The following is a 27,999-nucleotide window of genomic DNA, read 5'->3' as shown; positions in this document are numbered from 1 at the left end:
TAACAATTTACTATTCAATGCAGAAATTGCACTTTTTCTCCACACCTGTACCTTGAAAATTGCTCAATGCACAAACTTATGAAAGGGTCAAAGTAAAGTTAAAGTCCTTAAATCCCCAAACACATGCTCTCCTATGCAACCAATTAAACCTACATGTAGGTCAAGGAAGGTAAACATTCAACACATTTGTGACAAACATGTCATTTTAATATTTTGCCAATTTTGTGATAATGTAATCACACATTGTCCACATGTACTCTAGACCTATTAGGGGAATCATGCATTATGGCAGAGGCATACCAGTCACCATAGCGACATTTCTACTTGAGTTATTTTGCACATGGACAAACTAACCAACTAATGAACAAACCAACGGTAACGAAAACATACCTCCTCCCTTGGCGGAGGTAATGAGATAGCACTATAGCTTTGGCATGAAAGGGGCAAAGAGCACTGGGAGGGAAGAGAGTTGGACACGGGTAATGTGAGAATTGGAGGTGTTGAAGTGATTTCACTCTAAATATACATGTGTTTATTGCTTTTAAACTTCAAATATTTATTGACCACATACACATGGACCACCTGTATTCCACATTGTTCACATTCATCAGCACCCCCACTGAAGAGTCAGGTGAACGGAGACTCGGCGATCACAGGCAGCAGAGGTCTCATGAAAGCTGTTGCTGTCCCATCCTGTTCATCATCAGCATCAGGTGTGTTTCTCAAGCCCAAGACCACCGCTGATGTCACTGTAGATCGAGAGCAAAGATCTTCTTCCACATGGAACCCAGTGGCCCCCAGACTAGACCAGCAGTCATATCATGGCAAGGGTAATCCAGCTTCCTCTGTGAATTCTGGGGCAGGTTGTGAGAGACCCAAAATACCAGCTCTGTCCAAGTCCAGTGGACCATCGTCTCTCGGATCACTCACAACAACTACTGCACCATGTGCACCATCTTCCTCTTCTTCTGTGATTGCTCCAGGAGCTCCAGAAGACAAACCTGGTAGTCTGACAACATCACCCATGTCTTCAGGGAAAGGTCCTGCACCACCCCTAGTGACTCCCACCTCACTGGACCAAGCTCCAGACAAGAAACCAGGTGGTAAGTTAATCCTTTGTGCTTCTTCTTCCAGAGTATAGTGTTTGTTCCTTGCTCATGTTTTGAGGGTCCTACTCATATCAACAATCTGCTCAAATGCTGTAGAAAAAACAAACAAACATAGAGTGAAAACAGATTTGATGACCCTATGATAATAATAATGATAATAGTAGTAGTAGTAGTAGTAGTAGTAATAATAATAATAATAGTAATGATAATAATAATAATGATAGTAATGGTAATAATGATAATGATAATAATGATAATAGTAATCATTATTATAGTGATTGATCGAAGTGATTTTGAGGATAATGGATGTATATACACTTACAACTACAATTTGTACTGTAAAAGTGTGCATTTTTGCGTGAGTAATTTCTTGCGCTCAGCTGGGTAAGATGTATTTCACATATTTTTAATTCCATCTAATCAGGACATTAACTACTGGAACATATGACATTCAAAAATATTCGCCTGCTTTTACTTTCACGCTAGCTTCTGGTTACGCGAAATACGTGACAATTTTTACACCACAAAAATTTCCACTTTTACAGTAGTTGTATGTGAAAATTACTTTTGCTGAACACTTCAAAACGAAAAATATTATAGGGTGCCAGCACACAACAACCCAGTTACTGGATGTATAACCATGGTTTTATGCAAATGCATTGGCTTGGGAACTCCATGTTGGAAAGTTTACTCATACTTCAATGATCTAAACTCTGTCATTTCTTTAATTCATGGAAGGTCTCACTGATCTGGTATTTGTTGTATTTCATCATATGATGACATAAATGGTATCCCCGGGGTACCAAATAAAAATCAGCCATTTTGTTGAATTACTTATTTTTTTTAAAAGGTTGTACCCTGGGTGCCAAAAAGAGGAAATTATTTTGGTGCTGGAGCTAGCGCGCGCTAGCCACTGCACTGCACTGCACTGCACTAAAGCACACGCTAGTGGTATCGCAGCTTCCATGCACGCATAGTATAACATACAGTGGCATGGGAATGCTATGTACACGCACACACAGTGCATGCATTTTTCTCTGGCTGTAATCGAGTGGACGTGAGGTGGCGCTTCACAACGCAGTTACCCGGGGTACTACGGTACCCCGGGGTAACGCATGATGCATCATATTGAAATCTGTTCAGATGTAGTGAAAATATTTTCATACCAGAAGACTGTCCATCACCGACAGGTTTAAATGTCTTTCCTTATACAACAGTTATCCTTTTGAGTGGTTTCTTTGTTTGATGAAAACTTACAAGCGTCAGAATACATGGGAGAGATTCAGAAATATTTTTGTGCAGACTACAATGTGCCATGTCTCTCAGGCACATTGTACAGGGAAAATGACATTTTGGAGGAAAGGCAGTAGGCTTGTAATCATTGCTACAACTGCACTACAAAGGCAACTCATTGATGGTTTGTGTTTGACAGTAAGAACTGGGACACTCCAGATATTTGGAAAACTGAATGTTTAGGCGTCATCGTGGACAAAGACAAGTGCAGTAGATACTTTTATTTTTCCTTCTTTAATTGTAGTCCCAGGCAGAAGAACCAGGCTATCAAGGAAGAGACGTCAAAACTCTGCACATCAAGCCACCACTGACCCAGAACCTGCACCAGAGATTAATGCTCATCGAGCAAAGAGGGGTTTGTTGGAGGACCCAGCGTCAAACCCTCCAGGCAAGCCACTCAGGGAGAAAAATGTTCAGAAAACCTGGAGCTCAACTTCTGGTAATCCTAACCCTGGCTTGATAGGAGGAGACAATGATGTGCGTGCGGAATGGAGCATGCATTCGAAACAGACCTCAAGGGTCCATGGACCTCAAGGGTCCATGAAGCCAGCCCCTGGACCGATGCAGGAGAATGGTGCTCAGCAAGCTATCCAATGTTTGCATGTAGAACCGAAGCCCAACACCACATCCAGCTTTTCCAGAGGGAGAAGTGTGCAGAAGCCTACCTGCAGTTCAGCCCAGAGTCCTGGCACTTTCAACCCTTGGCCGGCACTAGAGGATGATAATAATGAGTGGAGAAAGAAGTTGTTGGCTCTTCAGCAAATGAAGGCCCACTTGTTGAGGCTTTCGAGGAAGAAGAGGCACAGAGAGAGATCCAGGATCTCTCCTCTCTATGACTCAAGCCCCAACCCGGCACAGGAAAATGGTGGTGAGCAGACTGAGGAAAGCTTGGGGCGTGAGCTGAGCAGTGGCCAGAAAGAAGAAAACTTTGGATGGTTTGACAGCGACAGTGAGAATGAGTTATCAGAGTCTCTCCTACATGTCCCCATGACCTCATGTTAGAGGCCAACCCTAGGTGTCATGGGATCATTGCAGTGTGAATCACCAATCTCCGAGATTCACCTTACTCGGGGAATCTCTTCCATCTTATACAGAGTACTTCTGAAAAAGACAAGGGGCATACACTTAATATGTGTTTCCCGTTTGCGGGAAAGATAATTTTTCCTGTAGCAAGTGGAAAAAAACAACAACAACCTACTCTACTAGTCTAATCTGTGTTGTTCTTGATTTCACAGAATGTTCTATATTGATTTTACATTGTTGAAATGTACGATAATGATGTGTATAATTCTATCATTCTAAATACATGATTCACATCATGTCACATTGGATTATCCCATTACTCTAAAGTGATGCAATTCTTGTATGCTTCCTTGTTTTCACAATCAGGTTGTATCATGGCAAACACATGAAATAAGGTTTGCCTGTATGACATGCCATGAAATGATTCATGAGATTTAAAGTTGGAATATTTTTGCGTGAAGAAAAGAATACATCCAGATTCCTAGTATTTGGGAATAAAGCAAGATTAGTGAAATATTACAACAGTTGTGCAATTAATGTAATTATACCCCCGCCAAACGAAGTTTGAAGGGGGTATATAGGAATCAGCGGACGGTCGGGCGGTCGGTCGGTCGGGCGGTCGGTCGGTCGGGCGGTCGGGCGGTCGGGCGGTCGGTCCGTTGCAAATCTTGCGTCGCGAACTACTTCCTCAGTTTTCAACCGATTCCCATAAAACTTGGCACAGATGTGTGCCTTGGGTTGTAGATGTGCAAGACGTATTTTTTGACAGTACCCAAAAGTACGTTGCCATGGTAACGGCATATTATGGGCAAAAATGGGTACAAATCTTGCGTCGCGAACTCCTCCCACAGTTTTTGATCAATTTTTATGAAATTAGGTACAGATGTTCATCTGAATATGTTAATGTGCAAGACACATATTTCCGCAGTGGCAAAAAGTGCGTTGCCATGGTAACGGCATGTTATTGGTAAAATGTAGGGCAAAATGCTTCATGGCAAAACTGCTTCATCAGTGTTCTTCCAATTCTCATGGAATTCATATTGAATGTTTGTCTTAGGATATAGGTCAGCATGACACATTTCTTGACAGTGACAAAAAGTATGTTGCCATGGTAACAGCTCACATATTATGAGCCAAAATGATGGAAAATTTTGTGTTGCAAACTACTTCCTCAGTTTTTGCCCAATTTCCATGAAACTTGGTACAGATGTGTGCCTTTGGTTGTAGATGTGCAAGACGCATTTTTCGACAGTACCCGAAAGTACGTTGCCATGGTAACGGCATATTAATGGCAGAAGATCAAGGAAAGATCTTGCGGATTTAACTACTTCCTCAGTTTTTTGACCAAAGCTTATGAAATGTTGTTTTGACCAAAGCTTATGAAATGTTGTTTTGCGGGGGTATAACCAGTCGCTGTAGCGACATTTCTAGTTTTTTCAAAGCTGTGATCTCTTGAGCTGTTGTGGGATAATTGCTTCATTTGACTGCAGAACACTTTTACTGCTGCAGAACTCTGTAAAAATATTGGTGTATACTTCTATTAGATCTGTGCATACATGTAGTTAACTAGAAATAGCTCTTTTAATTTGTACAATCAAGCAAATATTTTATCAAGTTTATGCCTTCATTGTGCATTATCCTAAATTCTGTGTCCATTTTACTATGTTGGCAGAATCTTAATATCAGCTTTATGTTATAAATACTTCATGAAAATGTATTTTGAATAAAAAAATCTGAATTTTGACATATCGTAGCTAACTATTTCAACTGCTCATAAGGATCACAACTTAGTGTATTACAAAAAGAATTTTAACCCTAAAAAGACTGGACTATTTTGGTAGCTCGAAAGACTGGGGGGGGGGGGGGGGGCCTAAAGGGCACCCCCTTAAGATCTCGGCCGTGGATCGCGCGATTGCCGCGGAAATTTGCACAATGGTAGTGTGCGATGTAATCTACAAGATCGTATATTTAAATTTTCCAAAATAGTCTTCTTTTATTTTATTTTGATTAATTATGCTAATTTATGCGAGAAATCAGACTCTTTGATCTAAATCAGTAAATAAAGCTCCAAAAGTGCTCATTTTTGGTCTAATTATTCTTTGTGGCATTCTTAGCAAATGTACTTGAAAAAAAATTCGGTATCAAAATCAATTTCTTAGTTATTTTATTGTTTTATGAATTTCTTAATTATTTCTTTGTTTTTTCGACCTTTTGTTTTTGTTGTTTTTTAACAAAATTTGTGGCAGACACTTTTTGAGGCATAATACTCCTAAAACAAATTAATTTTAGCCATTGAGAGTAAAAATAAGCATATTTATATGAACCATGTGAAAAAACTCAATTTGCATTGACTTTGTACACAAAATCACATTTTTGAGCCATTTTCGGCCTCACGTGCATGTACAAAAAGTTATGTAACTTCAGAACCGTACCCCCGGGCGTCACAAATTTGGTGTCAAAATGTGCGGGAAACTTGAAAGAAAAAAGTCATAGAGCATCGCGGCGAGAGCATTGCGTGTTGCAGAGTAATCGCGCGAAATGTCAAGGGGGGGCCTTTTAGGCCCCCCCAGTCTTTTTAGGGTTAAGTCAGGATACCTATTTCACCTTGATCGTCTAACCATGAGGATTTACAAAAATGCTGCTGTTTACTTCTCAAGTTTGCAGTGCATTCACAAGACTTTAGAAGTGGCCCTCCAGATGAGTGGAGCATTTCGCACATAGAATGTTCCAGACAACATACAGTGTACATATATGCTGTGATGTGTAGAACAGTAAGTTAGCACTATTTTCTGCTGGGGGGAGGGTAGCATTTAATGGTAAATTACCCAGTGTAGATAATGTTACTGCAATAAAGCAGCATTGCAATTCTAATTCTTTCTTTATTTGTGCAATTCTATTTGTCTGACATGTCATTTTACAACAATTGTGCTCATTAATATGCAAGATAGATATCAGATATTGTATGTGTACAGTACAAAGTGAAATGTAGGACACATGGATACAAATTGAGTCACATCTGCTGTATTCCATGTTTTTGTTTATTTTTTTTTTGTTTTCACATTTTAGAACATATTGCAATTATTCATTTGAAATGGTATATTTAGATTTCCAAAGGATATTTTAAACTCTTTGATTAAGATTTCTTTGGCCATTAGTAAGCAATTTGTAAATTGTTTTAGGTGTTTTCAATATGTACATGTACATGTTGAATACAGTTTTATTTACAGGTGACTCCCTATACAACAAAGTCCTTAGGACTGGCATTTTTATTTCAATATACTGAAATTTCATTATTGCCGAGAAGTGAAGTGTATTTAATGATGTTTAAACAATAGTTTTGGGACCTGAATTTTTACCTTGTTGTTACAAAATTTTCATTATAACCATGTTCATTGTAGCAGGAGTGCACTGTAGTGTGAAGAAAATATGCATTTCTTATTTTGTGAACTATACTGTCTTACCTTTCTGTGCATTAGCCTATGTGATATAATAGTAAATGTGAATTATACATGTGTGTACACTTTTTATAATCTGCGTATCAGGTTAGGAAGGCTCATTGGCACTTTGCACAACTTTATTTAAGTTTGGCACACTGAGGCTGTTTTTGTACATTGTATAGAGCACAACACAGGGTATGACTATTGCATATTTTCGGGAGTATGCTGCGATCTAAATATCTCAGCACCTGTAGGTGTATGAATGACATTTTGTCAGTGGCAATTGAACACTCTCCCAACAGATTTTACAGGAAGTTCCTGCAAGCATTAGTTTGCAGTAACTGACCAATATGCCAGATTTAGTGTATTGTACAGTGCATGTGTGGCCAAATTTGAAACATCACAAGGACTTGATGAAGAAATCAACAATGTCACATTCCTGCTGCACCACTAAGAAGACTTTCAGATGATAGAAAAAACTGATACAGTCATGTTAATAAATTGTGAGGTAATCTCGATTTGAGTTATGCACCATTCAGATGCTCTAATATAGAAAATGAGAGCTCTTTCAGACACAGAATGTTATCTTTGGCAATCATGTGTACAGGTATGAATCATGATTGTGGTCTTGATTTGAGTTACATAATGTTCAGATGCTTGAATGTAGAAAATCAGGCCTCTTTCAGACAATAGAAAATTGTCTTAATAATTGTAATCATGTGTATGAATTGTGATTGTAATCTTATACTAGATAAGTGAAAATATAGTTCTCATATGCCTGCAAAACTATTCATTTTTGCTCCAGAATGTACCCATATGCATACAATTACATGTATGTGTCAAATAATGTGTGAATAACATGTGAAATCAGTGCATATCAGATCATTGCTGCTGCATAATTTGCATGCAGCTGGTAAGATATGATTGCTAGGGCACGATCAATTGTCATGTAATGGTCTACCTACCTACCACTGAATGGGGAGGGCGCTTCAGAAATGAAAGTCATGTTGTACAATCAAAATAATTTTACACCTGTAATACCTCAAAGCATCTTGTTCTCCAGGCAAATCGAGTCAGCTAAACAAGTTTCTTGGTCAAACTTTTGGCTGTATTGCAAACAAATTCTAAATGGTGGAAGATGAAATTTTAATTTTTTGAGAACTCTATTTGGATATAATCTGTTTTTTCTATCAATATTTTATCATTTAATATACACGTATACTTAAGCTATTATGTACATCATGTATACATATTAGATATTGTTGTGCCTGTGTTTGAACTTTGAATTTATGCTTTAATATTTTATGGTGTTTGGACAGAATAGAACATCATACTCTACTGTAAGAGTACATGTAGATCATGAACTATATGTACAAATGTTGAATTTGAATAGATTTTACATTTCAATAGTACTGGGAAATCTTCTATGATCTGTTCAAATACTTTTCATTTCCTCTGTTTTCTTTCAGAATACTTTAGAGTCAAATAAATTGGGGTGAGGATTTCACAAAGTTTTGGTAGGAAAAAAATCATTGTATCAAGTCTCTTTCTTATATACTGCCACCCAGAAGGTTTCTATTCATAGATCATTCACCCACTCTTAGAATACTCCATAGTACTGTAAAACCAGCAATTTCCAAGTTTTTGTAGGGAGCCAAAATTTGTGAAATTAAACTGCACATGAATATTCATATATCATTCACCCACTCGTAGAATACTCCATAGTACTGTAAAACCAGCAATTTTCAAGTTTTTGTAAGGAGCCAAAATTTGTGAAATTAAACTGCACATGAATATTCTTGTCTACGCTATGTGTATTGAATGCCAGTGGTAAATCACAAAAATGTCATGTTGCGAAAAAGACCATCGGCTCCAATTGGCAAGAATTTTATGCCGCAAATATTTTTGGTTTTACAGTACAGTGTACGTGTATACTAGTGCAATGTATTCAAACTAGTGGCATAATATCGCTGGTCATATTCTGCACCGTCATTTTAATAGCACCATACTTGTAGTGAAAAAGAAATGCGGTATATTTTATTGACACAGTTATTTCTATCTATGCCATTTGAAAACTATTAAATATAGTTGCAATCAAGCATTCTATTCTGGTTTGAAACTTGGAAGCATTTACTGGCTGAATGGATCAGACGTGGTAACAGTGATTCAAGTAAAGCAGTACATGTATGTTGTGTGTACATGTTCACAAACAGTATTATGGTTAAATGTATACCCCAGGGTAGGCAAGATTACATGAAGGTGGTGTAATCATACATTTCACACAGCTAGGCTGTTGCCACTCTTATTCAAATTCAGTGGATGTCTTTGGCCATCTCTATTTGTGTGTGCTAATGAACTTTTTGAGTGATTCAAAAAGTTACATACATGTGCAATAGAAGTATTCAAATGTATTCCACAAATCCTGATCAGGTCAAATATATCTGTGCTACAACACATATTTTCAATGAGAATCCAAAGCAGAACCACTAACAAGATCAGTTATCACCGCTGATCTTGACCATTTACATTGTGTCTCTTACCCAGGTCATGTGTTTTGGACTGTATGATGTGTGTGGCTAGGGGCAACCATTTATAAGCGTCTAGCAACTGAGAATTCATTTGCATTATCACTTTCCTTTGAGACATTTGTTCTAGTATGGTGCAATGTAGTTTACATTTGCTCATCATCATATACTACACTGTACTTTACAATGATGGGTTGTAATGATTTTTTCAATATCACATGGCTGTACTACATGTTGTATGTATATGGCATTCAATTTTATGTAGATCAGCATATCTTGGAAATAAAAATTCAAACATTATGTATAGAAGTTTTTGTCCTTGATAAAACAGTGGGTATCCTTCACAATAAAACTATCTTTCTTTAACTTAAGCACTGAGGTAGTGAAAGCTTTTCTTGCAAATACATTGTAGAGTAAAATTTAACACTTCTATATTGAAGTTTTGAGCATTTCATGGCACTGTTGTCTGAAATATGATTGAATGTCTGTCATTGGACAGTGTGTGTGTTTGTGTTTAAATACAAATATATAAGTACAGTACCAATAGTAGTGTACATGAGCTCTACAATTTGCCATAGCAGTCTTATTCATCCACCCATATCGCATAACAAACATGGACTGAATGTTGCTGAGAAGGGTCATACAGTACATGTATCAAGAATATGGCCACTTTTACAGTATGTATGTTATAATGAAGACCTAGAAACCAGGGGTCTGTTCCGTGAAAATCTTATCAGAGACTTTTCTTTCATAAGAGACACTTATGAGAGACTTCTTGAAATGGATTTTAAAGTCTAATGTGGCTACAAAAATCATACATGTAAGCGACTTTGGCCATTCTGATATTTATGTGAAGACTTTTATGTGATGACTTCATGAAACATACCCCAAGATGATTAGTGTTGTTACCTAGTACGCACATATGCCGTTTCTCACCTTATTATCAAGGTATGAAAACAAAGAAATATGAAGAGTGGGACCAGTAAAACCACCTTTTTCTAAGAGTATTTTGTTGTACATGTATATTATGAGCTCTTCATAACAAGGGTCCACTGCACTTCCCCCGAGACCGAGTTGTACATGTACATACAAATGTACCGGTAGTTGTGCTGGCCAAGAGACTATGAACCTGGTAGGTTTATATCCAGACACTGAGTAATACTGTTCATTCAGTTGTCTTCTGAACATTTTCAAGGTCAGTAGGCACTATGCAAATCCAAGGCAGTAGATATTGGTAAAGGCCTGTGAAATGAGGCTCTCATAGTGAACCTCATGGTTTTCATGGGATTTTACAGATTTTTTTAGATGTCCAACACATACGCTGTACAGTATATCATAACTTAATTCATGCATGCATACACTCAAGTGTAATACCCACATACATTCTTCACTCCTAATCACACATACACACAACTAAAGCATGAATCAATTACACAAGTTAATCGCAAACAGGGAAAGACAGAGCTGAGCATATGTTTATTATGTATCGATTGTTGTGTGTTCTGTTTGGATATCATGATGATAAATAAAGTATGGAAGACACAACATCACATAGGTCATCAATACAGATCAAGACAGATCAACTACAGTCTGTGACACCACTACTTCCTAACTGTACAATAATATTCTTTAGTACATGTACTATTAAAGGCATACATTTTGTATACACTGTATTTTCACTGTCTCATATGCAGTATACAATGTACAGTATTCTTGTTCTACCCAGTATACTGTGTTTCACTTTCATTTCCATCATTATGTATCAATGTGCTTGATCAAAAAAGGTGGAACACACCAAAACCTACCTTCATTCTAACTACATGAACCTGTTCAATAAATCTTATGCATACCTTTAATCTTGCTCTTGTTAACAAGTACATGTATGTTTGCCTAAGTCTTGTCAAACATAGTGTAGCCACAACTAACACATGGCAAATGGATTCCACATACTGAAATACATTCAGTTCAAAGTGATAGATAAAATACTGCAAAAGTGGATATTTTGCACAAGTAGGTTTTCCCCCTGGGCTGGGAAACACAGATTTTGTGTGGTTGTAATTCTGCAGAATGAAAACATTTCATAATGGTCAAAATATATCAAGCAAATACAACATGTATATTGGCATGCTTTTTTTTTGTAGCTCACCTGAGCCAAAGGCTCAAGTGAGCTATTGTGATCCTTCTTTGTCCGCCGTCTGTCGTGCGTCATGCATAAACTTTTTTCATTTTTATCTTTTTGTTGAAAACCCCAAGACCGATTTTCACAAAACTTGGCAAGTAGCATCCCTAGGGGGTTCGGATTTCAATTTGTTAAAAAGGGCACCATGCCCCACCCAGGGGGCCCCGGGAGGGGAATCTTTAAAAATCTTCTTTTCTATAACCATAAGTGATAGAGCTAAGTTAATACTATGAGTTAGTACATTAATGACTGTAGAGTCAAATTTGTTCATGGCAGATCCAGGGGTGCCCCACTTAAGGCGGGTAGGGGATCCAAATGGGGGCCTAAATTATACATTTTCATCTTCTTCTTGAGAACCTCATAATGGATTTTCACCAAACTTGGCAGGTAGCACCCCTATGGGGTTAGGATCTCAATTTGTTAAAACGGGGCACCATGCCCCACGCCTGGGGTGGGGGTCCAAACCTCCCAAAATTAAGGTATCGTTAGAATTCTTCTTCTCTAGAACCAGAAGTGATACAGCTAAGTTAATACTATGAGTTAGTACACTGATGACTGTAGTTTCAAGCTCATTCATGCAGGGATGCCAAGTTCAAGAAATTTTTATGAGTGAGATTTTCATGACTCGACATCGCTCGGCATCTCGGCGCGCGAATGTGCCAGCAAGCGAGGGTGTGGGAGGGGTTTCTCCCCCGGTGGCCTCCCACGGTAGGGAGCTTTTTCAATTTTTAGCTCTTAATGGTGCGATCAGGTGCATACTTAAGTGACTATTTTTGTACTTATTTTGAGAGACAAAAGGGAAATATACCTTCAATTGCAACTATCACTTTAATCTTTTGAGCTATGCTCCTTATTTATAGGCCCAAGTTGCAGACTTTGCCCGATGCGTGAGAAAAATGGGTGCCATGTGTGAGATCGTGAGACGGCCCCTAAATGCTTGAGTCTCACGCAGAATGCGTGAGACTTGGTAGCTCTGTTCATGGCGGAATTAGGGGTGCCCCCCTCAGGACCCAGGGGAGGGGTCCTAATGGGGCCTAAATTGTGCATTTCCATCTTCTTCTTGAGAACCCCATGATACATTTTCATCAAACTTGGCAGGTAGCATCCCTAGGGGCATAGGATCACAATTTGCTCAAACGGGCACCCTGTCCCACCTGGAGGCACCCAAGGGGCACAAACCTCCCAAAATCAAATTTCTTTAAAAATTTTCTCTAGAATCAGAAGTGATACAGCTAAGTTAATACTATGAGTTAGTACATTAATGACTGTAGTTTCTTGCTCATAGCAGATCCAAGGGAGCCCCCCTTGGGGGCAGGGGGGAGGGGTGGGGAGGTCCAAATTGGGGCCTAAATTGTGCATTTTCATGTTTTTCTTGGAAACCTCATGATGAATTTTCACCAAACTTGGCAGTACTAGGTAGCATCCCTTTGGGGGCCCCCAATCCCCCCAAATTAAGGAATCTAAGAAGAAAAAAAAAATCTTCTTTAGAACCAGAGGTGATAGAGCTAAAATTAATACTATGAGTTGGGGGGGGGGGGGGAATCCAAATTTGGGCCCTAATTGTACATTTCCATCTTCTACTTGAGAATGCCTGGTCAAATTTTGGTAGAGCTATGTGTAATTTAGATTAGTTACTGCATGAAAGGTGAACTTGCGATACTCAGGTGAGCGCAAGACCCCCGGATCTCTTGTTGCACAAGTTTCATATTGCGCAAAAAATTTCAACACCTTAAAAATTTCCACTTTTGAGGACGCCTGTTCCTGTGTACTTCTTAAGAGGAAATATCTTCATATTTAAACGTTTAAAAGAAAGCAGGTCCAAGAGGGATTTAACATGTGAATACAATGCATATTGAGTGTAGCTTTCTGAAGTTCTTATTTTTTCCCGACAATGTCAAGAATTTATCATTCACATAATGTAACAGCACACATTCTAATCCTCCTCCTCAGACCCTCTCCTGATAAAACTTCACATCAATACCAAACATTTCCATCCACCTTTTCATGGCGTGCCAACACTCCTGCACATTACATCTACAGTGTATTTCTAAACATTAAAACAAAATCCTGTGATTTTCACACACTCCCAATCAAAACTCTAGGGACACATGTCCACATTCTATCAGTAGTTAACCCACTGAGGACGAGTCCCTAGTATACTCTGGCAGGCATCTATGGGAAATGCGGATTGTGGCAAAAATCAGTCCGTCCTCAACAGGTTAACAAAACTTACAATTGGCAACTCAAGAATTTTGTGAATGAAGGCTTTGACAACAAACAAATTCTAGCCATTTGTGATCAAATCTCAGATCATCTTTATGAGAGGGTGTCCAGTGGTTGTGCACCTTCTCTTTGGGAGTTCACAGTGCTCAGCAAAGCAGGCATAACAGGACAGATATAAGAGTTTTATGTAAGAATAATACTTTCCTGGTATTTGGTAACAGGCTGTTAACCCAGTGGACTGCTTGAGCATTCAATGAAGTGAATCAAACAATTGTTGCAGTAAAATCTTCCTATGTACGCAGAATTACATTTTGACAAAATGCCTGGTCAATACCTCTTGGCAAAGAACACCTGACACATGGTGAAATACGCAGATAAATAATGATTCCTAATGTTTAGATGGCAACTTCGGAATTGTGATTCCACAGCACATCAAACATGGACATTTCACAAACTTTTGAATTACTGTACAGCAAGTGAGTCTATTTTTTCTCAAATTGTGACTTTCCAAAATTTAGTGAGTGGATAAATTGGCAATTGTGGAGTAAAGAGAAATGTATAATATGCATGCAGGTCATATTCATGTCCGGATTAGAATCAATTTTGTGCGTTTGTAAATTCACAAATAGCACCCAACTCCCCAAATTCACGAAAATTAAAACCTGGCAAAGCTTTGTAATATACTATATGTGTATTTATGTGACTGCATAGAAGACATCAAAATCAAAGGAACAACAGATAAACTTTTCAAAAATAAAATTTTCAATCCACCATCTTCACCTTTAGAAGCCAAGTCTGTCCTTAATTCTGTCTCCAGGCAGATGCTTTGAATTTTGCCATGAATATGACAAGGGCAAAGTTAACTGCACTTCCAGAAGATGAAAGTCTCAAGAATCTACGGTATCACTTCTTGTGGGGTAGTTCCAGTCGCTTCCATCGCCGTAACCTGACGGGTATGCGATCCGAGGCTGACCTTTCATCTTTGACCCTCATCACAGCTACTCTCATGACTACCACTCTTTGGTCGTCATCCTTGGGAGCCACTTTCTCATCTCGGACCACATCCAAAATGTCACCCTCAACCACCTGTTAAAAAAATAGCATAAGAAACAGCAACTAAAATATCCCTCTCATTTATCTCCTCTTTTATTATAGATTTAAGGGGAACTGCATACAATCAAAACTTTGCAAGTCAACAAATAACTGTTACTCAACATGTATGCCTTAGTTAATGTGTGTCTATATCAAATCAACATAGTTTTTAAATAATTGCAAATTTCACTATCTAGGCCCTACACAATTCTTTTTAATTTTTTTTTTTTTGTGTGTGTATGTATACAAAAGCAACAAAAAGTCACACACACTGATTTTGTGTCAGTGTGTGCAACTTTTTGTTGGTATAGAATTTTATATATGCACGGTCACAGACATATATGACGAGTGAAGTTGTGACTTGCATGTGAATTGGATTAAAGTGAGGAAGAGTTGTGTAGGGTCGTCAGCCTCACTCTCTTGCATCCTGACTTATCTCCAGCTGTCTTTAGTCTTGCCGCTGGAAATAGATGGGCCAGGACAAGAGAGTGATGAGGCTGACGGCGGACCCTGCGCAACTCTTCCTCACTTTAATCCAAAACATGCACAAGTCACAACTTCACCCATCATATACATATATGTAGGCCTACAATGTCTGTGACCGTGCATCACAAAACCAACAAAAAGCCGCAAACACTGATTTTGTGTCAGGGCTCAAAATTGGTGAAATGGGTTAACCTTGACAATTTTTAGTTTTCCATATTTTCTGAAAGAACAAAACTTCATCTACATTATAAAATGGTAAAGTTTGGGATCATAAAATGAATGAGATATTGTGTTTCTAGCAGATTTTCTAGAATGCTTTTTTTTTTAATAGTGTGTTTAGGTGTGTCATAGAGTCCCCTTTTCAATTATTAACACACCTATAGTATCAGGCAGTTCACTCTGGTAGCACACCAAAGTTGATAATCAGAGCCTCACCTGTTTGCTCTTTTTTGTGACCTTCTGTCCATTGTGCCTCAACTTTGCACTGAGAAAAGCATCTTCCACCTTCCTGTTCAAGTGTTTCAAACAACAAATGAAAACATTCAAAGACATTTAACAACACAATAGAAATACAGTAACAGAATCGTTACATCAATAAAGACCTACATTGTCCAGGACAAGATCTTGTATAGTAAATGAACATGCAGGGAAAATGGGAATTTGACATATGAATAGGAATCGAAAAGAAAAGTAAGGTCATGTAGAACAGTTCCATTTGGATCTCAACTAAAAATACCCAACCCCGACCCCCCCCCCCAAAAAAATAAAAAACATGAAAACAAAGTCAGTACATTTGTATTGCAATTTCTATTCCTCTGAATGTCTTCAACACTGAATGAAAATGGTAAGCTGATATCATCTGTTAAACACCACAAGGCTTAAATTACCATGTAGCGATGATATACATTTAGATATGTATCGTAAGTTGATGTTCTGTACCAACCAAATAATTGAAATTTCACAGAGAAATGTGATGCAAATCTTCATGATTAGCAGAATGTAATGATCATTGTTTTCTTATCAACATGACAACATTGCACCAGGTAGATGATATACCTCATATAACAATTAAGTACTGTGGACTCCCGTTATAACAAAGTCCTCGGGACCGGCAATTTTCTTTCGCTATATCGAAATTTCGTTATAACCGAACGAATAAACAATAAAAATACATAGAGTTGACAATGCCGCGGCCCTAAATTTTACTTCGTTGTAACTGGAATTTCATTATAACCGTGTTCGTTATAACAGGAGTGCACTGTATAAATTCAACAAACATTTAAAATGATATCAATATGTATGAAGAACCATTCTACATAACAACATGATAGCCCTTTATAAAAACAATGCAGTTATTGAAGGGAATCTCATGAGGAGTCATATGCTACACACATATCAATTATACACTAGGGCAGGCGTAGCTCAGTGGAAGCTCATCAGTTTTTTTGATGGATGCAAAATGGTCATTTAATCCCAGCTAATCAACTCAAATCCAGATACATTTGCAGACAAGTAAATACTGTGGTCTTGTCACCTCACTGTTTCTCACTTAACCGACTTTCTATTTCTATTCAAACGAAGTTTATATTATCTTTATTAGTGCATCTTTAATTGCTATTAGTCATATGCAACATTAAATGCAATACAATATTTCGCAACATAAGTTGTGGTAACATTCACGTAAACGCTGCAAAGCTTAAATAATATGTCACATTGGATATAAAACAGGCGCATCTACGTCACAATCCTATAATACACTACATTATCACGTTGGAAATGGTGATGATGGTATTTAAATGACAATATTGTTGCTGTAGCAGCTGTTTTATACTGTTGCTGTCTTGTTGCAATCTAGGTACATGGATAACTTAGGGACTCTCACTTTCTTGAAATTCCTAGACCAGCACTCAAGATGGCATCAATCCTGAGGGAAGGCACACTCATCTTGAGATCTTTCCAGTCCCTTTTGGCCTCATCCACCTCATCATCATCATCCGGTTTCCAATCCTCCTCCTCCTCCTCCTCTTCCTCCTCATCCTCACTGCTACTCTCATCACTGGAGTCTTGGTCTTCAAGATTGCGAGCCTTATTCTTCGACTTAAAGGATGTTTTGGACTTGGATTTCTTCATGGAATAATGCCTCAGTTGACATGGCTGCACTAACACTGCTCTTGTGGACAAGGAGTGAGAATACTGGCCCAAGTTAGTTTGAATCCCATACAATGATTTCATACCGGCACGACTGAGAGACGGCATGAATGTAACACTAACAGCTTGTGCACGTGATATAAATTTCTGCTGCTTGATAATTTCCGCCGAGTCAAAAGATGTGAAGCTTGGCTTGGTGGATACGACCGGCGGTTGTTCTCTACATTCTTGACCGAGACTCCGAGTGCAAGCAAGGCCGCATAAACATGGAGAGAATCTTAGTCGATCTATTATAACACACTTCGTCAAAATTGTCCGGTGGAATATGCCCATGACTGCACTTAGAGAGGTAGCAGTGTTCGCATTGTGCGCCAATTTGAATACCAGTGCCATGGTTCCACAGCCCCCACTCTTCAGAAATCGGCCTACGGGTTGTGAGAGCGCCTTTCCCCCAATTCTCTGGCTGAGCTAACCAAACCTCCGCCGGCCGGATCGCTGCAGCGATATGGGCTGCCGGCTGTTTCTAACGCATTAAACTTACTGCTGCCAAGCTATAAGTCCTGCGCTGCAAAGGTAGATGCTAAAAGCTGGGTCTTCCAGCGTTCACAAACACTTTTTCCGAAATGAAATATATAGGCAATTTATAATCAGGAATTTACAGTCTCAGAAGGTATAGTTCTGACACCTCTCATACTCAGATTATGCCCAACATGTGCTGTACAAATTGTTTATGGACGTAGTCTCTTGTCTATCTCTTATCCGCTGTATCGGCTACATTCGTTTTAAAAGTAAGTATTTTCAGCTTTTTTAATCACAATGAAAATTAAAAGAGCGAATACCTCTGGTAATTTTTGTGATGATACAAGTATTTGATTGTGAAAAGGGTGCAATTAGATGAATAAACCTTTAAAATTAAGAAAAGTGTTCTGGTTTTGAGACTATGCGCTCGTACGCGCGCGCGCTCTAGTACTGGCACTGTTTACAATTTGATCGAGCGAGCGAAATTTGAGAGTGAAAGCATGGACGGTGTCGTCGAGGAGCCAGCTGTTGATGAGCCCGAAAATATCGCTGGACAGGAGAGCAACGATTTACCTATTGTTTTCCAGTGCCAGCAATGTAACACGATATTGAGCGATTCATTAGCCTTTGTGGCTGCTAATGATGACCTGAAGGCAATTACTCTGGATCGTAAGTAAATAGCAACTGGTTGGTCTTAATGCACTGTGGACTACTTAGCGTAGTCCCATATATTATGTTTATTGTTGCCACGTTGCAGTCCTACTGTAGGTAGCTGGATCTGGATTTGACCGAAAGATCGGTCTGTATCTGTCCGTCGGGGAATGTTCCGCGGAGACTGCGTCTGGGGAAATTACAGAATACCGGTTTTGCGTCATATAAATTAGCATATTGGTGCGTATAAGAGCCGCCGGAGACGGGGCCTTCGGCCCCGCCTCCGGCGGCTCTCCCCTAGAGATGAATTTCAGCCCGAAATTCGTCTTTCCCGACGTTTGGGGCCCCCTAAAAGCCCGGGAACGGAACGGCCGACAAAAAGTAGGTTGAGCACACAATTTTTATGAAAATTGAGTGGTTTCGGAGGAAAACTGCTCTAAATCAAGATAACTCGAGTAAATCGACGATGAAGAAAATCGAGCCGATTTTGACGGAACTATTTTAATCGTGATGACGTCATCACAGCTGGCAGCCCTTCTTCCTTCATCTCTTTTCGACACAAGTCATCACGATCAATCACACACTACACTAGTTTGGCAAGGCAGCGCGTATACGCGTATTTGTGCGCGCTCAACTGCTATACGTACTGTACACTGTACTAGTAAACATGCGCGCGTTGTGCAGACTCAATACGCGCTACCACTGCCACACGTACGCATTAGCTGTTATGTGTGGATGATGTGTGTACTGCACATGCATGCATGCATAGAGTCAATATGGTGGGCTGTCAAGCGCACCCACACAGTGCGTAAGCTCTATTGTAAGCTACCACCAGCAATTAGATAAGTGATTGTTTTCTAGTCTCACCTAAATTTCTATCGTTTTCTACGATACGGACTACCCTCAACTCCTAAAAAACGTGAGTATACATCGTAAATTCGGGTAAATTTTAACGGCTAGTCTAGACTAGCATCGTCAGGATCTAGAACTACATTATTATCGCTATCGGGGGACACCCCCGAAACCCCCGAAAACCACGTATGAATACCACACTCTCACCGCACAGACCAAAGAAAACACACGTAAACAAATGCAATCGTCGACAGCCGAATCACGGACCGTATCGCAGAGCGGATTAATATTTTTGATGGTTGCTATCAGCAAGCGTAATTACGCTCTTTTCAGAGCGATTTGCGCTCTCCGTGATTGGTTGCTGGTATTCTGTAATTTACCCCTGCGTCTGGCTTCACGGATCCCCTCCGTGGGAGGACAGCGTTAATGGCAAAATATAACAAGAGTCCTCCGGACAGACGGATCTTTCTGTCTAGATCTGGATATGGATCATCATCATCTTCTTCTGATGATGATGATGATTCTTCTTCTTCTGATTAAGTCTGCCTCCTTCAATCAGTCAATAGGCGGAAGATTCTTGCAGACTGTGCTAGATCTATTTACATTATAATACACTACAGTTTATTTACAGATATTTACTAGGACATAGAGTCTAGAAAATTTTAAGAAAATAACTAGCCACTGCTCACTGTGATCAGGCTTGTGCCGAAAGGGTGGGTTGGGTGGTGGCGCGTCGCATTTAATGGGAACACCAGCCTTCGTCCAAAGCCCCCCCCCCGGTTTTGCCGAAACCCGGGGTGCGTTGGTAGCGTTGGGTCGCATCGCGTTGACTGGAACCCCACCCTTCGTCCAAAGCCCCCCTGCCCTGGTTTTGCCGAAAGGGTGCGTTGGTACTTTTTCTCATGTAATATTAAAAGACGAGTTTTGAATTTATATTTAACCTTCAAACAACCATTTCAAAGAGGCTATCGTCCGGATCGGTTTACAGTCTATTACCACTTGGTCTACAGCCAGTTGGTCTAATTGACTGTTTGATATCAGTTGGTCTAATAACCAGTTGGTCTAGTCATCATTTCGTCCAATTACTGTTTGGTCAAATTGTTATTTGGTTTAATTACTATTTGGTCTAGATCTACAGTCAATTCGTCTAATAATAGCCATTTGGTCTATTTTTGGTCTAACACCAATTTATATCATCAAATACCGATTTGGTCTATTATGAGTTGGTCTAATTCCATTTCGTCTAATCATCAAATGGTCTAAAATAAAACCAAATTTGTCCAATATAAATTTGGTGTACACATTAATTTTGGTCCATTGCCCAGTTGGTCTAGCCTCTGTCTATCATCATTTAGTCTACACCCATTTAGTCTAATAACCATTGATCTTATTGCCATTTGGTCTAATAGCCAGCCTCCTGGTCTAATCAGGTACCATTTGGTCCAATCATCGTTTCGTCTATATGACCAACTGGGCTATTTTTTTTTTTTTTTGGGGGGGGGACCCGTTTTATTGATGTGTACACCAAATTTATATTGGACAAATTTGGTTTTATTTTAGACCATTTGATGATTAGACAAAATGGAATTAGACCAACTCATAATAGACCAAAAATAGACCAAATGGCTATTATTAGACGAATTGACTGTAGACCAAATAGTAATTAAACCAAATAACAATTAGACCAAACAGTAATTGGACGAAATGATGACTAGACCAACTGGTTATTAGACCAACTGATATTAAACAGTCTATTAGACCAACTGGCTGTAGAACAAGTGGTAATAGAGTGTAAACCAATCCGGACGATAGCCTCTTTGAAATGGTTGTTTGAAGGTTAAATATAAATTCAAAACTCGTCTTTTAATATTACATGAGAAAAAGTACCAACGCACCCTTTCGGCAAAACCGGGGGGGGCTTTGGACGAAGGGTGGGGTTCCAGTCAACGCGACGCGACCCAACGCTCCCAACGCACCCTTTCGGCAAAACCGGGGGGGCTTTGGACGAAGGATGGTGTTCCCATTAACGCGACGCGCCACCACCCAACCTACCCTTTTGGCACAAGCCCTGTGATCAACCGTTAGTAGTCAGTTTCGGAATGATCCCACAGATGGAGATGGCGCTGAAACAATTTCTGACGACAGGGTCAGTCGGCCCGTAGGAATCTGGGAGGAGGCGAAAACATTTTGTTCACATACACTAGTTAACTGCTGCAGTGCTGACTGCTTTCAGGTCAGGTCACAATTTGCGTAGTCGGTTCCAATACGCAGGCAACTGCACTGCACTGCACTGTCAGCTGAAGGAACAGATCAGATGTTTAAATTTTGATAGTGATCTTCGATATTTTGGCAGGTGGGGTCAATGAACTTAAGAGTTCAAGTTGCGCATTTTTTAGGTTTGCATATGCAATTCAAGTGCATGCTTCAGTTTCTGCTAGGGTGGGGCACGCCGTGCAGCTGGAAGTTGATGACATAACGAAAGGCTTCTACATTAGGAAATTGGGCAATTTCAGCATGCATACGGATGTTTGGAAATCACAGATCTCTTTGGAAGAACAAGAACAGTGGTGGAGATGAGCTGCTTGGCAAAGGTCTGGGCTCTCAGCATTTCTCTAGTTTATTTTGTAGATTACACTATCATAACAAGTCAAATGAAGATGTGCAAGGCCACTTACCTTGGCCCTTGGCAAGGCCTAGGCAGGGGTGGTATTCTGAGGTCGTAATTAAGTCTGTAATTAACTTCGTGATTAAGTCGTGAAGTTAATAGGCCCTTAATCATGGGCAAAATCGGTATTCTGAGGATGTAATTAAGGTATGATTAAGTCCCCTGTAATTATCTTAGGTCCCTCCCATCTAATTGTTATTCCATCCAATCAGACGCGTTGCTAGAAACCAAAATGATGATTACACGCGCAAATATGCCCTCAATGCGCGCTCCTGCACGCCCCCTGTAATTACAACCCAAGAGCTCCGTGCGCACACTCCGGTATTTGATTACAACCCCTCACCTACGCACACGAAAAGATCTCAACCTCTTTGCTCATATAAAATGACAAAATTCCTCGAAGATCGGCTATATTGCTTTTTTTCTCTGAATTCTACGGATACCATGATAACAAGATTCAACCGCTCCTCGGTTACCGAAGACGGTAAGCATCGTTGTGGTAGAGAAAACACGATGTAATGCGTGGTATCGGAGTAGTTAATGACACTCTTTGGTATCATTAAGTTTTCCATTAACTTTCATACTTAATTACACCCTCAGAATACCGATTCGTAATTAACTCTGTGATTAAGTCCTCTCAGAGGTGCACGCGCATTGATACGCGCAAACGCGTAGGTCCTTCCCGCCAAAACGCTTGTTGCTATGGTAGTTAATATATCCCCTACTTAATCATGCTCTCAGAATACCAATTCGGTAATTAAGTGCTAATCAGACATTTAATTAGCTCCCAGAATATGGCCCTAGGTGATCAGGTGAGTGAGTATGTGTATGACAAGTGTCACTCATGAGTCATAGTTGTATGAAGTTTTACTTGTACATTTCATAGTTGTACTGCACTGTCAGCTCACAAGAGTTCTTGAGGTATTTAACCAGGGAGGAATTTAAAAAACCTCCATGTAAATTTTCGACCATGTGCAAAAGCATAGGTTTATTTGTAGCGTGCGTAGAAATTTCATTTGAATTTGAAATCCCCCTCTGCCTCCGTAATTGTTATTAAAAAAAAAGACAAAGCAAAACAAAAACAGCAAGATTGCACCCGGTTGATAGAGAGATACAGGTAAAGGGAGGCCGGATGAGAGAGGTTGGGCTGTATTTATGAGGGATGCTGTACATGTTTTTCTACATTTCATTGTCACAAAATTTGAAGAAACTTTTAAATGTGGAACATGAAATGAGTAGAAGGTATGTTATTATGTATGAAACGAAACTACATCTATCATAGAAGAGGTAAATGCCATGCATTGGATATTAAGACAACTGTATTACATTATAAGCAGAAGTTATGTTTATGCACCAAAGGTCATTCCCCAGTAATCAATGTTAGTCATGTGGACAAGGTGCTCAAATATAATGACAGAATCTAAGCATCATTTCAATGCTGTGTTATATGACTTAAGCCCAAAGTGAAATGATTGAAATTATACCATTCAATTCTTACAAACTACTGTACTTTTCTCTGTGATCAGCTGATATGGTTTCATCCCATTTAGGCAAAGCTATAAAGTTTTCAGTCCTGTACGATCTCATTCTTTAATACTCTGAACTATGTGTTGTTATTTTCTTTCTGCACTCTAGGTGTAACATCATCAGTGGAGTTATCTACAAAGTTGGTGACATCCACAGATGGCATTGATCAGGGAAGGTCAGTTATTACTACTGATTGACAAATTGATCAAGGAAGGTCAGTTATTACTACTGATTGACAAATTGTCCTACATCGACATAGACATGCAAGGATGATACAAGTGTTTTCAATTATTACAGCCATGATAAAAACACTAGAATAATTGTGTATTTGCATTGAGAAATGGCAGTTTGTAAATCAGTTGCAATCACAAACAACTTGATGCAATAATCATCGATTTGAATAGGGTCACTTACTGTATAAGCAGTTATTTTTGAGAGGGGGTAATTTTTGTGAATTTCACCAATCACAGTTGGATCGCAAATTGAACAACACACAACAAGTTGTAGTAGTCTTCTCATCTAGTGATGATGGCACTGAAACTTCAAAAATTTATAACATTGTGTGATTTCCTCAATCATCTACTGATGTGTTATATTGCTGTATTTTCTCACCCACATGCATATTAAAGGTGAACTTGTCTTTTCATCTGCAGAAGAGTGAAGAGATGGTTGATACTCTGAGAATAAATGTCACATACTTCATAATTCATCTTAAACATTTCTCCCTTATTATGTGTTTCTACACAGTACATACACTCCCCTCATCTGTAATGGCTGCCAGTCTGTGGTGGGCAAGTCTTACAAGACTACACCCAGAGTTCTGGATGACCTACGGGATGCATTCACTCTGAGTGTAGACAGTGTCTCAGTGTAAGTTTCCCTTTGCCTTTGATAGATCCTGGAGTTTAAAATACACTGTATGCTGACTTTAAATTACCCAAGTGTATGAGATCAGTAATCCAGGGCATTGCTTCGTTAGCTTATCATCATACAGAACAGGCGACTGCCATTACCGGCAGTTTGTTTGTTTGTTTTTTTTTTTCATTATAAATATTATGAAGATATATATAATAGTTACCCTGTATGAGGCCTGAATTTTTACTTTTGTTGTGACAAAATTTTGTTGTACCCAAGTTCGTTATAGTGGCAGTGCTCTGTAGCTATCCTGAACCTATCTGTAAGTGAATAGGGATTAACTAGTCTTCCTAATTCCACAAATAGTACTGTTGTCTGTGTTACCGGAAAAGGTGTGTTGCATTCTCACATAATGTGATCGCATCAAACTTTTAGGGTAAGATGGTCTGTAGAATGCTTGGTAAAATGTCTGGCAAGTTACAGCAAATTGTATGCAAGGGAATAATCCTTGCACATTGAGGTCTGTGGTCCGAAATCATGTGGCATCACAGCACACAGGCCTGTGTAGATCTCAATACTGTGGATAGAGTTGCATGGGCCATACCATATATTCCATACCATGTATGTTAGCATGAACACTGCTTTGTATACAACCAAGCAACGGTGCGGACAAAGGACAAGGGTATAATGTGCTGGGCATGTTGGCTCTTGGACTTTGTAATGGTCACATGTTCAGTGGGATTTTTTTTTCTAGCTTTATCACATTCAATCAGTAAATGACATTTTACTTATCAAAGCAGTCATATCATTGTAGCTGATAATAGGAATAATGTTAATTGACACATATGGAAGAAAATCTGGACTGCAAAAAAAAATTTTCTCAATGTCAGATATCTTGTTATATCTGTAGGTATTATGGAGTTTCCCTTCTAACAATTTTACATCTGCTGATGGAAATCGAAGAGAAATTTCTCAAAAAAAAAAAAAAAAAACCCTCTTTGAATGTGACGTCTTGATATCAGGTGCATTGTGTGGTCTTTTGTAGGTACCAGGTAGGATCAGCAAATACTGCAGCCATGGCAGCTTCTGACAACCTTGTGGAGAGCAGCACAAGTTTGAAAGCACTGAAAGAAACTACTCTCAAGGTGAGCTGAAAGAAGTTCATGTGACTTATCTGTAGGATCAAACACAAAGATGTTATGAGACTTCATAAGAATCACAAACGTGACTTTGTGTGTGTGTGGCATCTATGTCATGCCACAACCAGACTTACCGTCAGGCCCTTTCTTAATGTGGTGTAATAGCACCATCTAGTGTTCTTAAAATGTGTGGATACACACTTCTGTCATGGCAACCAAAGTTTAGAGATCAGGGGAAACAATCCCAATGTCAGTTTATCTCTGTTATAAATATCTTGTATTTTTCCCCCCAAAGTACTTTGATACTTTTATGCAGTCATTCATAAACAGATATAGCTGTAATTTCAGTCCAAAAAATCAGTCCATGTTTTCTTGGTTTTGTCTCTGGACTGATCATAATATAGCCATTATAGGGTTAGGGTTATACTGTTTAGTACCAAAATCAGAGAGAGAAACCAAAAAATAAGAGGATTTGATTTATATATTAGCAACCATTTATTCTGTTTCGATCAGTAACACAGTTTCACATATTTATGGTAACTCTGACTGAGTACAGTCCAATTTCGATTATGCTGCCATCTCTTCTGTGGACTCCTCTGTCATCTAGATATGATCATACACTGAACCTACCAAAAAAAGTGATTTCAAACACAATTAAAATTCCTACAAAACTTACACGATATACCTGTAATAAATCCAAGTCCCAACAGAAATATGCTATAAATTTTACAAAAACATTTTTTAATTTCCATGTAACATTTACTGTAATTTTAAGTTTCCTAGCTTAGATTACACCACTGTTACAGTGTGCACTACTTACATTGTACCTAGCTACTACTGGGTTGGCAGCCTACTTGTACTCATGTATACATAAACATTATTTCTCACACATTTGGCCAAGTCACTCATGAAAACCCAATGAGCACCTACTGACACAGCCGGATAACTTGTCAGACTGTATTCATAGGTACAATGTAAGGATTAGAGTTGCTTGGATGCCTCTTGTTACCATCACATCCCAGATGTGTGTATATCTGATATTTAGGGTCTAGTGTAATGGGAAAGGAAACAGCTCTTTGTTTATTAGTGGAAGAGAGCTGAATATCATCATGGACAGTTGAGTGGTGAGTCTTATTAGGTTCATTAGCACATACATGTAAGTGTATGAGCCAAGAGTGATGAACGATAATTGATTGTTATCCTTGAATTAATCCTCACAGCTGCAGGTGTTGATGTGTGCCATGCATCAACGTATTGCCAACATAGAGCAGTGTCTGGAGATTGAAGATCAAGAGGAGGCAGGGACATTGGGACTTTCCATGGCCAGGCTGGTTGGTTCCACCCCTATGCGTGAGGGTACACACACTACCAATGGACAGTCAGAAAGCAGAGGGGAATTCACAAGCAGCAAAATGGCAGACTCTCAAAGGAACGGAAGTCCTAGTAAGAAACATACTACTAACATTCAGACACACCACATTCCAAACAAACTTGTTGCAGAAAGTCTGGAGTCTAGTAATGAGACTAATCCTAGCAGCTCTGGAGAGGTGGACAGTCGAAAGAGGAAAACAAATAATCAAAGACATTCAAGGGAAGGGAGAACAACCAAAAGTGGCACTCCTCCGTTGAGAAGCCGTAAGCGTGGGATTGGTGGTAGTGATGATGCTGGGAGCAAGCAAGGCGTATCACAAGCAGGCTTAGGCACAGTGTCTCCGATAAAGAAAAGACCAAACTCCAAGTTAAGCCGGCCTTAGTGTCATGATTGCAGTTGGTAATCATTTGTTGTTGCTTTAGTTTTATTGTTGTTTGTGTTGCATTTGTCAGTTCCGTACGAATACAATAATGTGTTTCAGTTATTTTCACAAAGTTTTTTTTAAAAATAGTTGTTTTTGATTTATGATGAAAAATGAACATGCTTCTCATTACATTGTTCAGGCAAAATAACATACTTCTGAAGGTGGAGAAGCTTGTAACTTTCCAAAAGAAAACTGATTTTTCTTGACTTATGAGATGTTTTGCAATTACAGTTGAACCTCTATTATCCGGCCTCCCTTTATCCGGATCTCTCTATTATCCGGACGCAATCTCGCCGTGATTTTTTTTTTTTTTAATAATTACGGGAAGAAAGGGGGATTCCCAACTCCTTGAGAACTCCTACCCAAACACACATGAATTACATATTACTTCCAATATGATTAACATACATTGCATCAAATTTCCTTCCAAAGCTTACCTTCAGACATTTCAACATCCTGAAACATCCCCAAATGTAACAA

General features: G+C 39.2%; 2 protein-coding genes across 3 annotated transcripts; one reads left to right on the top strand and one right to left on the bottom strand.

The window, feature by feature from the left end:
- Positions 1-465: 465 nt before the first annotated feature.
- On the bottom strand, positions 466-18,060 carry LOC140242806 (uncharacterized). 2 transcript variants are annotated; one of them, XR_011902153.1, is made up of 4 exons: positions 17,250-18,060; positions 15,803-15,875; positions 14,570-14,875; positions 466-1,199 (listed from the first exon to the last, which is right to left on the bottom strand). XR_011902153.1 is itself a non-coding variant. In XM_072322562.1 (3 exons), exons 1-3 carry the CDS (start codon positions 17,906-17,908, stop codon positions 14,693-14,695), a joined length of 915 nt encoding a protein of 304 aa, XP_072178663.1. In that variant the 5' UTR covers positions 17,909-18,060; the 3' UTR covers positions 14,563-14,692. The 2 variants fall into 2 exon arrangements, 1 of the variants encoding a protein (XP_072178663.1); XM_072322562.1 differs by lacking the exon at positions 466-1,199 and having other exon boundaries at positions 14,563-14,875.
- A 474-nt stretch (positions 18,061-18,534) lies between these two features.
- Positions 18,535-27,570, top strand: LOC140242868 (uncharacterized). The gene is made up of 5 exons (XM_072322614.1): positions 18,535-18,703; positions 23,838-23,904; positions 24,477-24,599; positions 25,630-25,729; positions 26,944-27,570. The coding sequence occupies exons 1-5, from the start codon at positions 18,535-18,537 to the stop codon at positions 27,475-27,477; spliced, it is 993 nt and encodes a 330-aa protein (XP_072178715.1). The 3' UTR covers positions 27,478-27,570.
- Positions 27,571-27,999: the final 429 nt, after the last annotated feature.

This window comes from Diadema setosum, chromosome 19 (assembly GCF_964275005.1).
Source record: "Diadema setosum chromosome 19, eeDiaSeto1, whole genome shotgun sequence".
NCBI classification, from domain to species: domain Eukaryota; kingdom Metazoa; phylum Echinodermata; class Echinoidea; order Diadematoida; family Diadematidae; genus Diadema; species Diadema setosum.
The sequence above is the reverse complement of the archived record's forward strand: the minus strand, read 5'-3'. Positions and strand labels throughout refer to the sequence as shown.

Bases quoted from the DNA above. Each gene is read 5' to 3' on its own strand.
- LOC140242806 (XM_072322562.1), bottom strand. From the start codon at position 17,908: ATGGCACTGGTATTCAAATTGGCGCACAATGCGAACACTGCTACCTCT. The intron at 15,876-17,249 runs GTGAGAGTCCCT...ACACTTGAACAG, and splicing joins GGTCTAGGAATTTCAAGAAA to GAAGGTGGAAGATGCTTTTC. The intron at 14,876-15,802 runs GTGAGGCTCTGA...TTTTTTTAACAG, and splicing joins TCACAAAAAAGAGCAAACAG to GTGGTTGAGGGTGACATTTT.
- LOC140242868 (XM_072322614.1), top strand. From the start codon at position 18,535: ATGGACGGTGTCGTCGAGGAGCCAGCTGTTGATGAGCCCGAAAATATC. The intron at 18,704-23,837 runs GTAAGTAAATAG...TCTGCACTCTAG, and splicing joins GAAGGCAATTACTCTGGATC to GTGTAACATCATCAGTGGAG. The intron at 23,905-24,476 runs GTCAGTTATTAC...GTTTCTACACAG, and splicing joins GATGGCATTGATCAGGGAAG to TACATACACTCCCCTCATCT.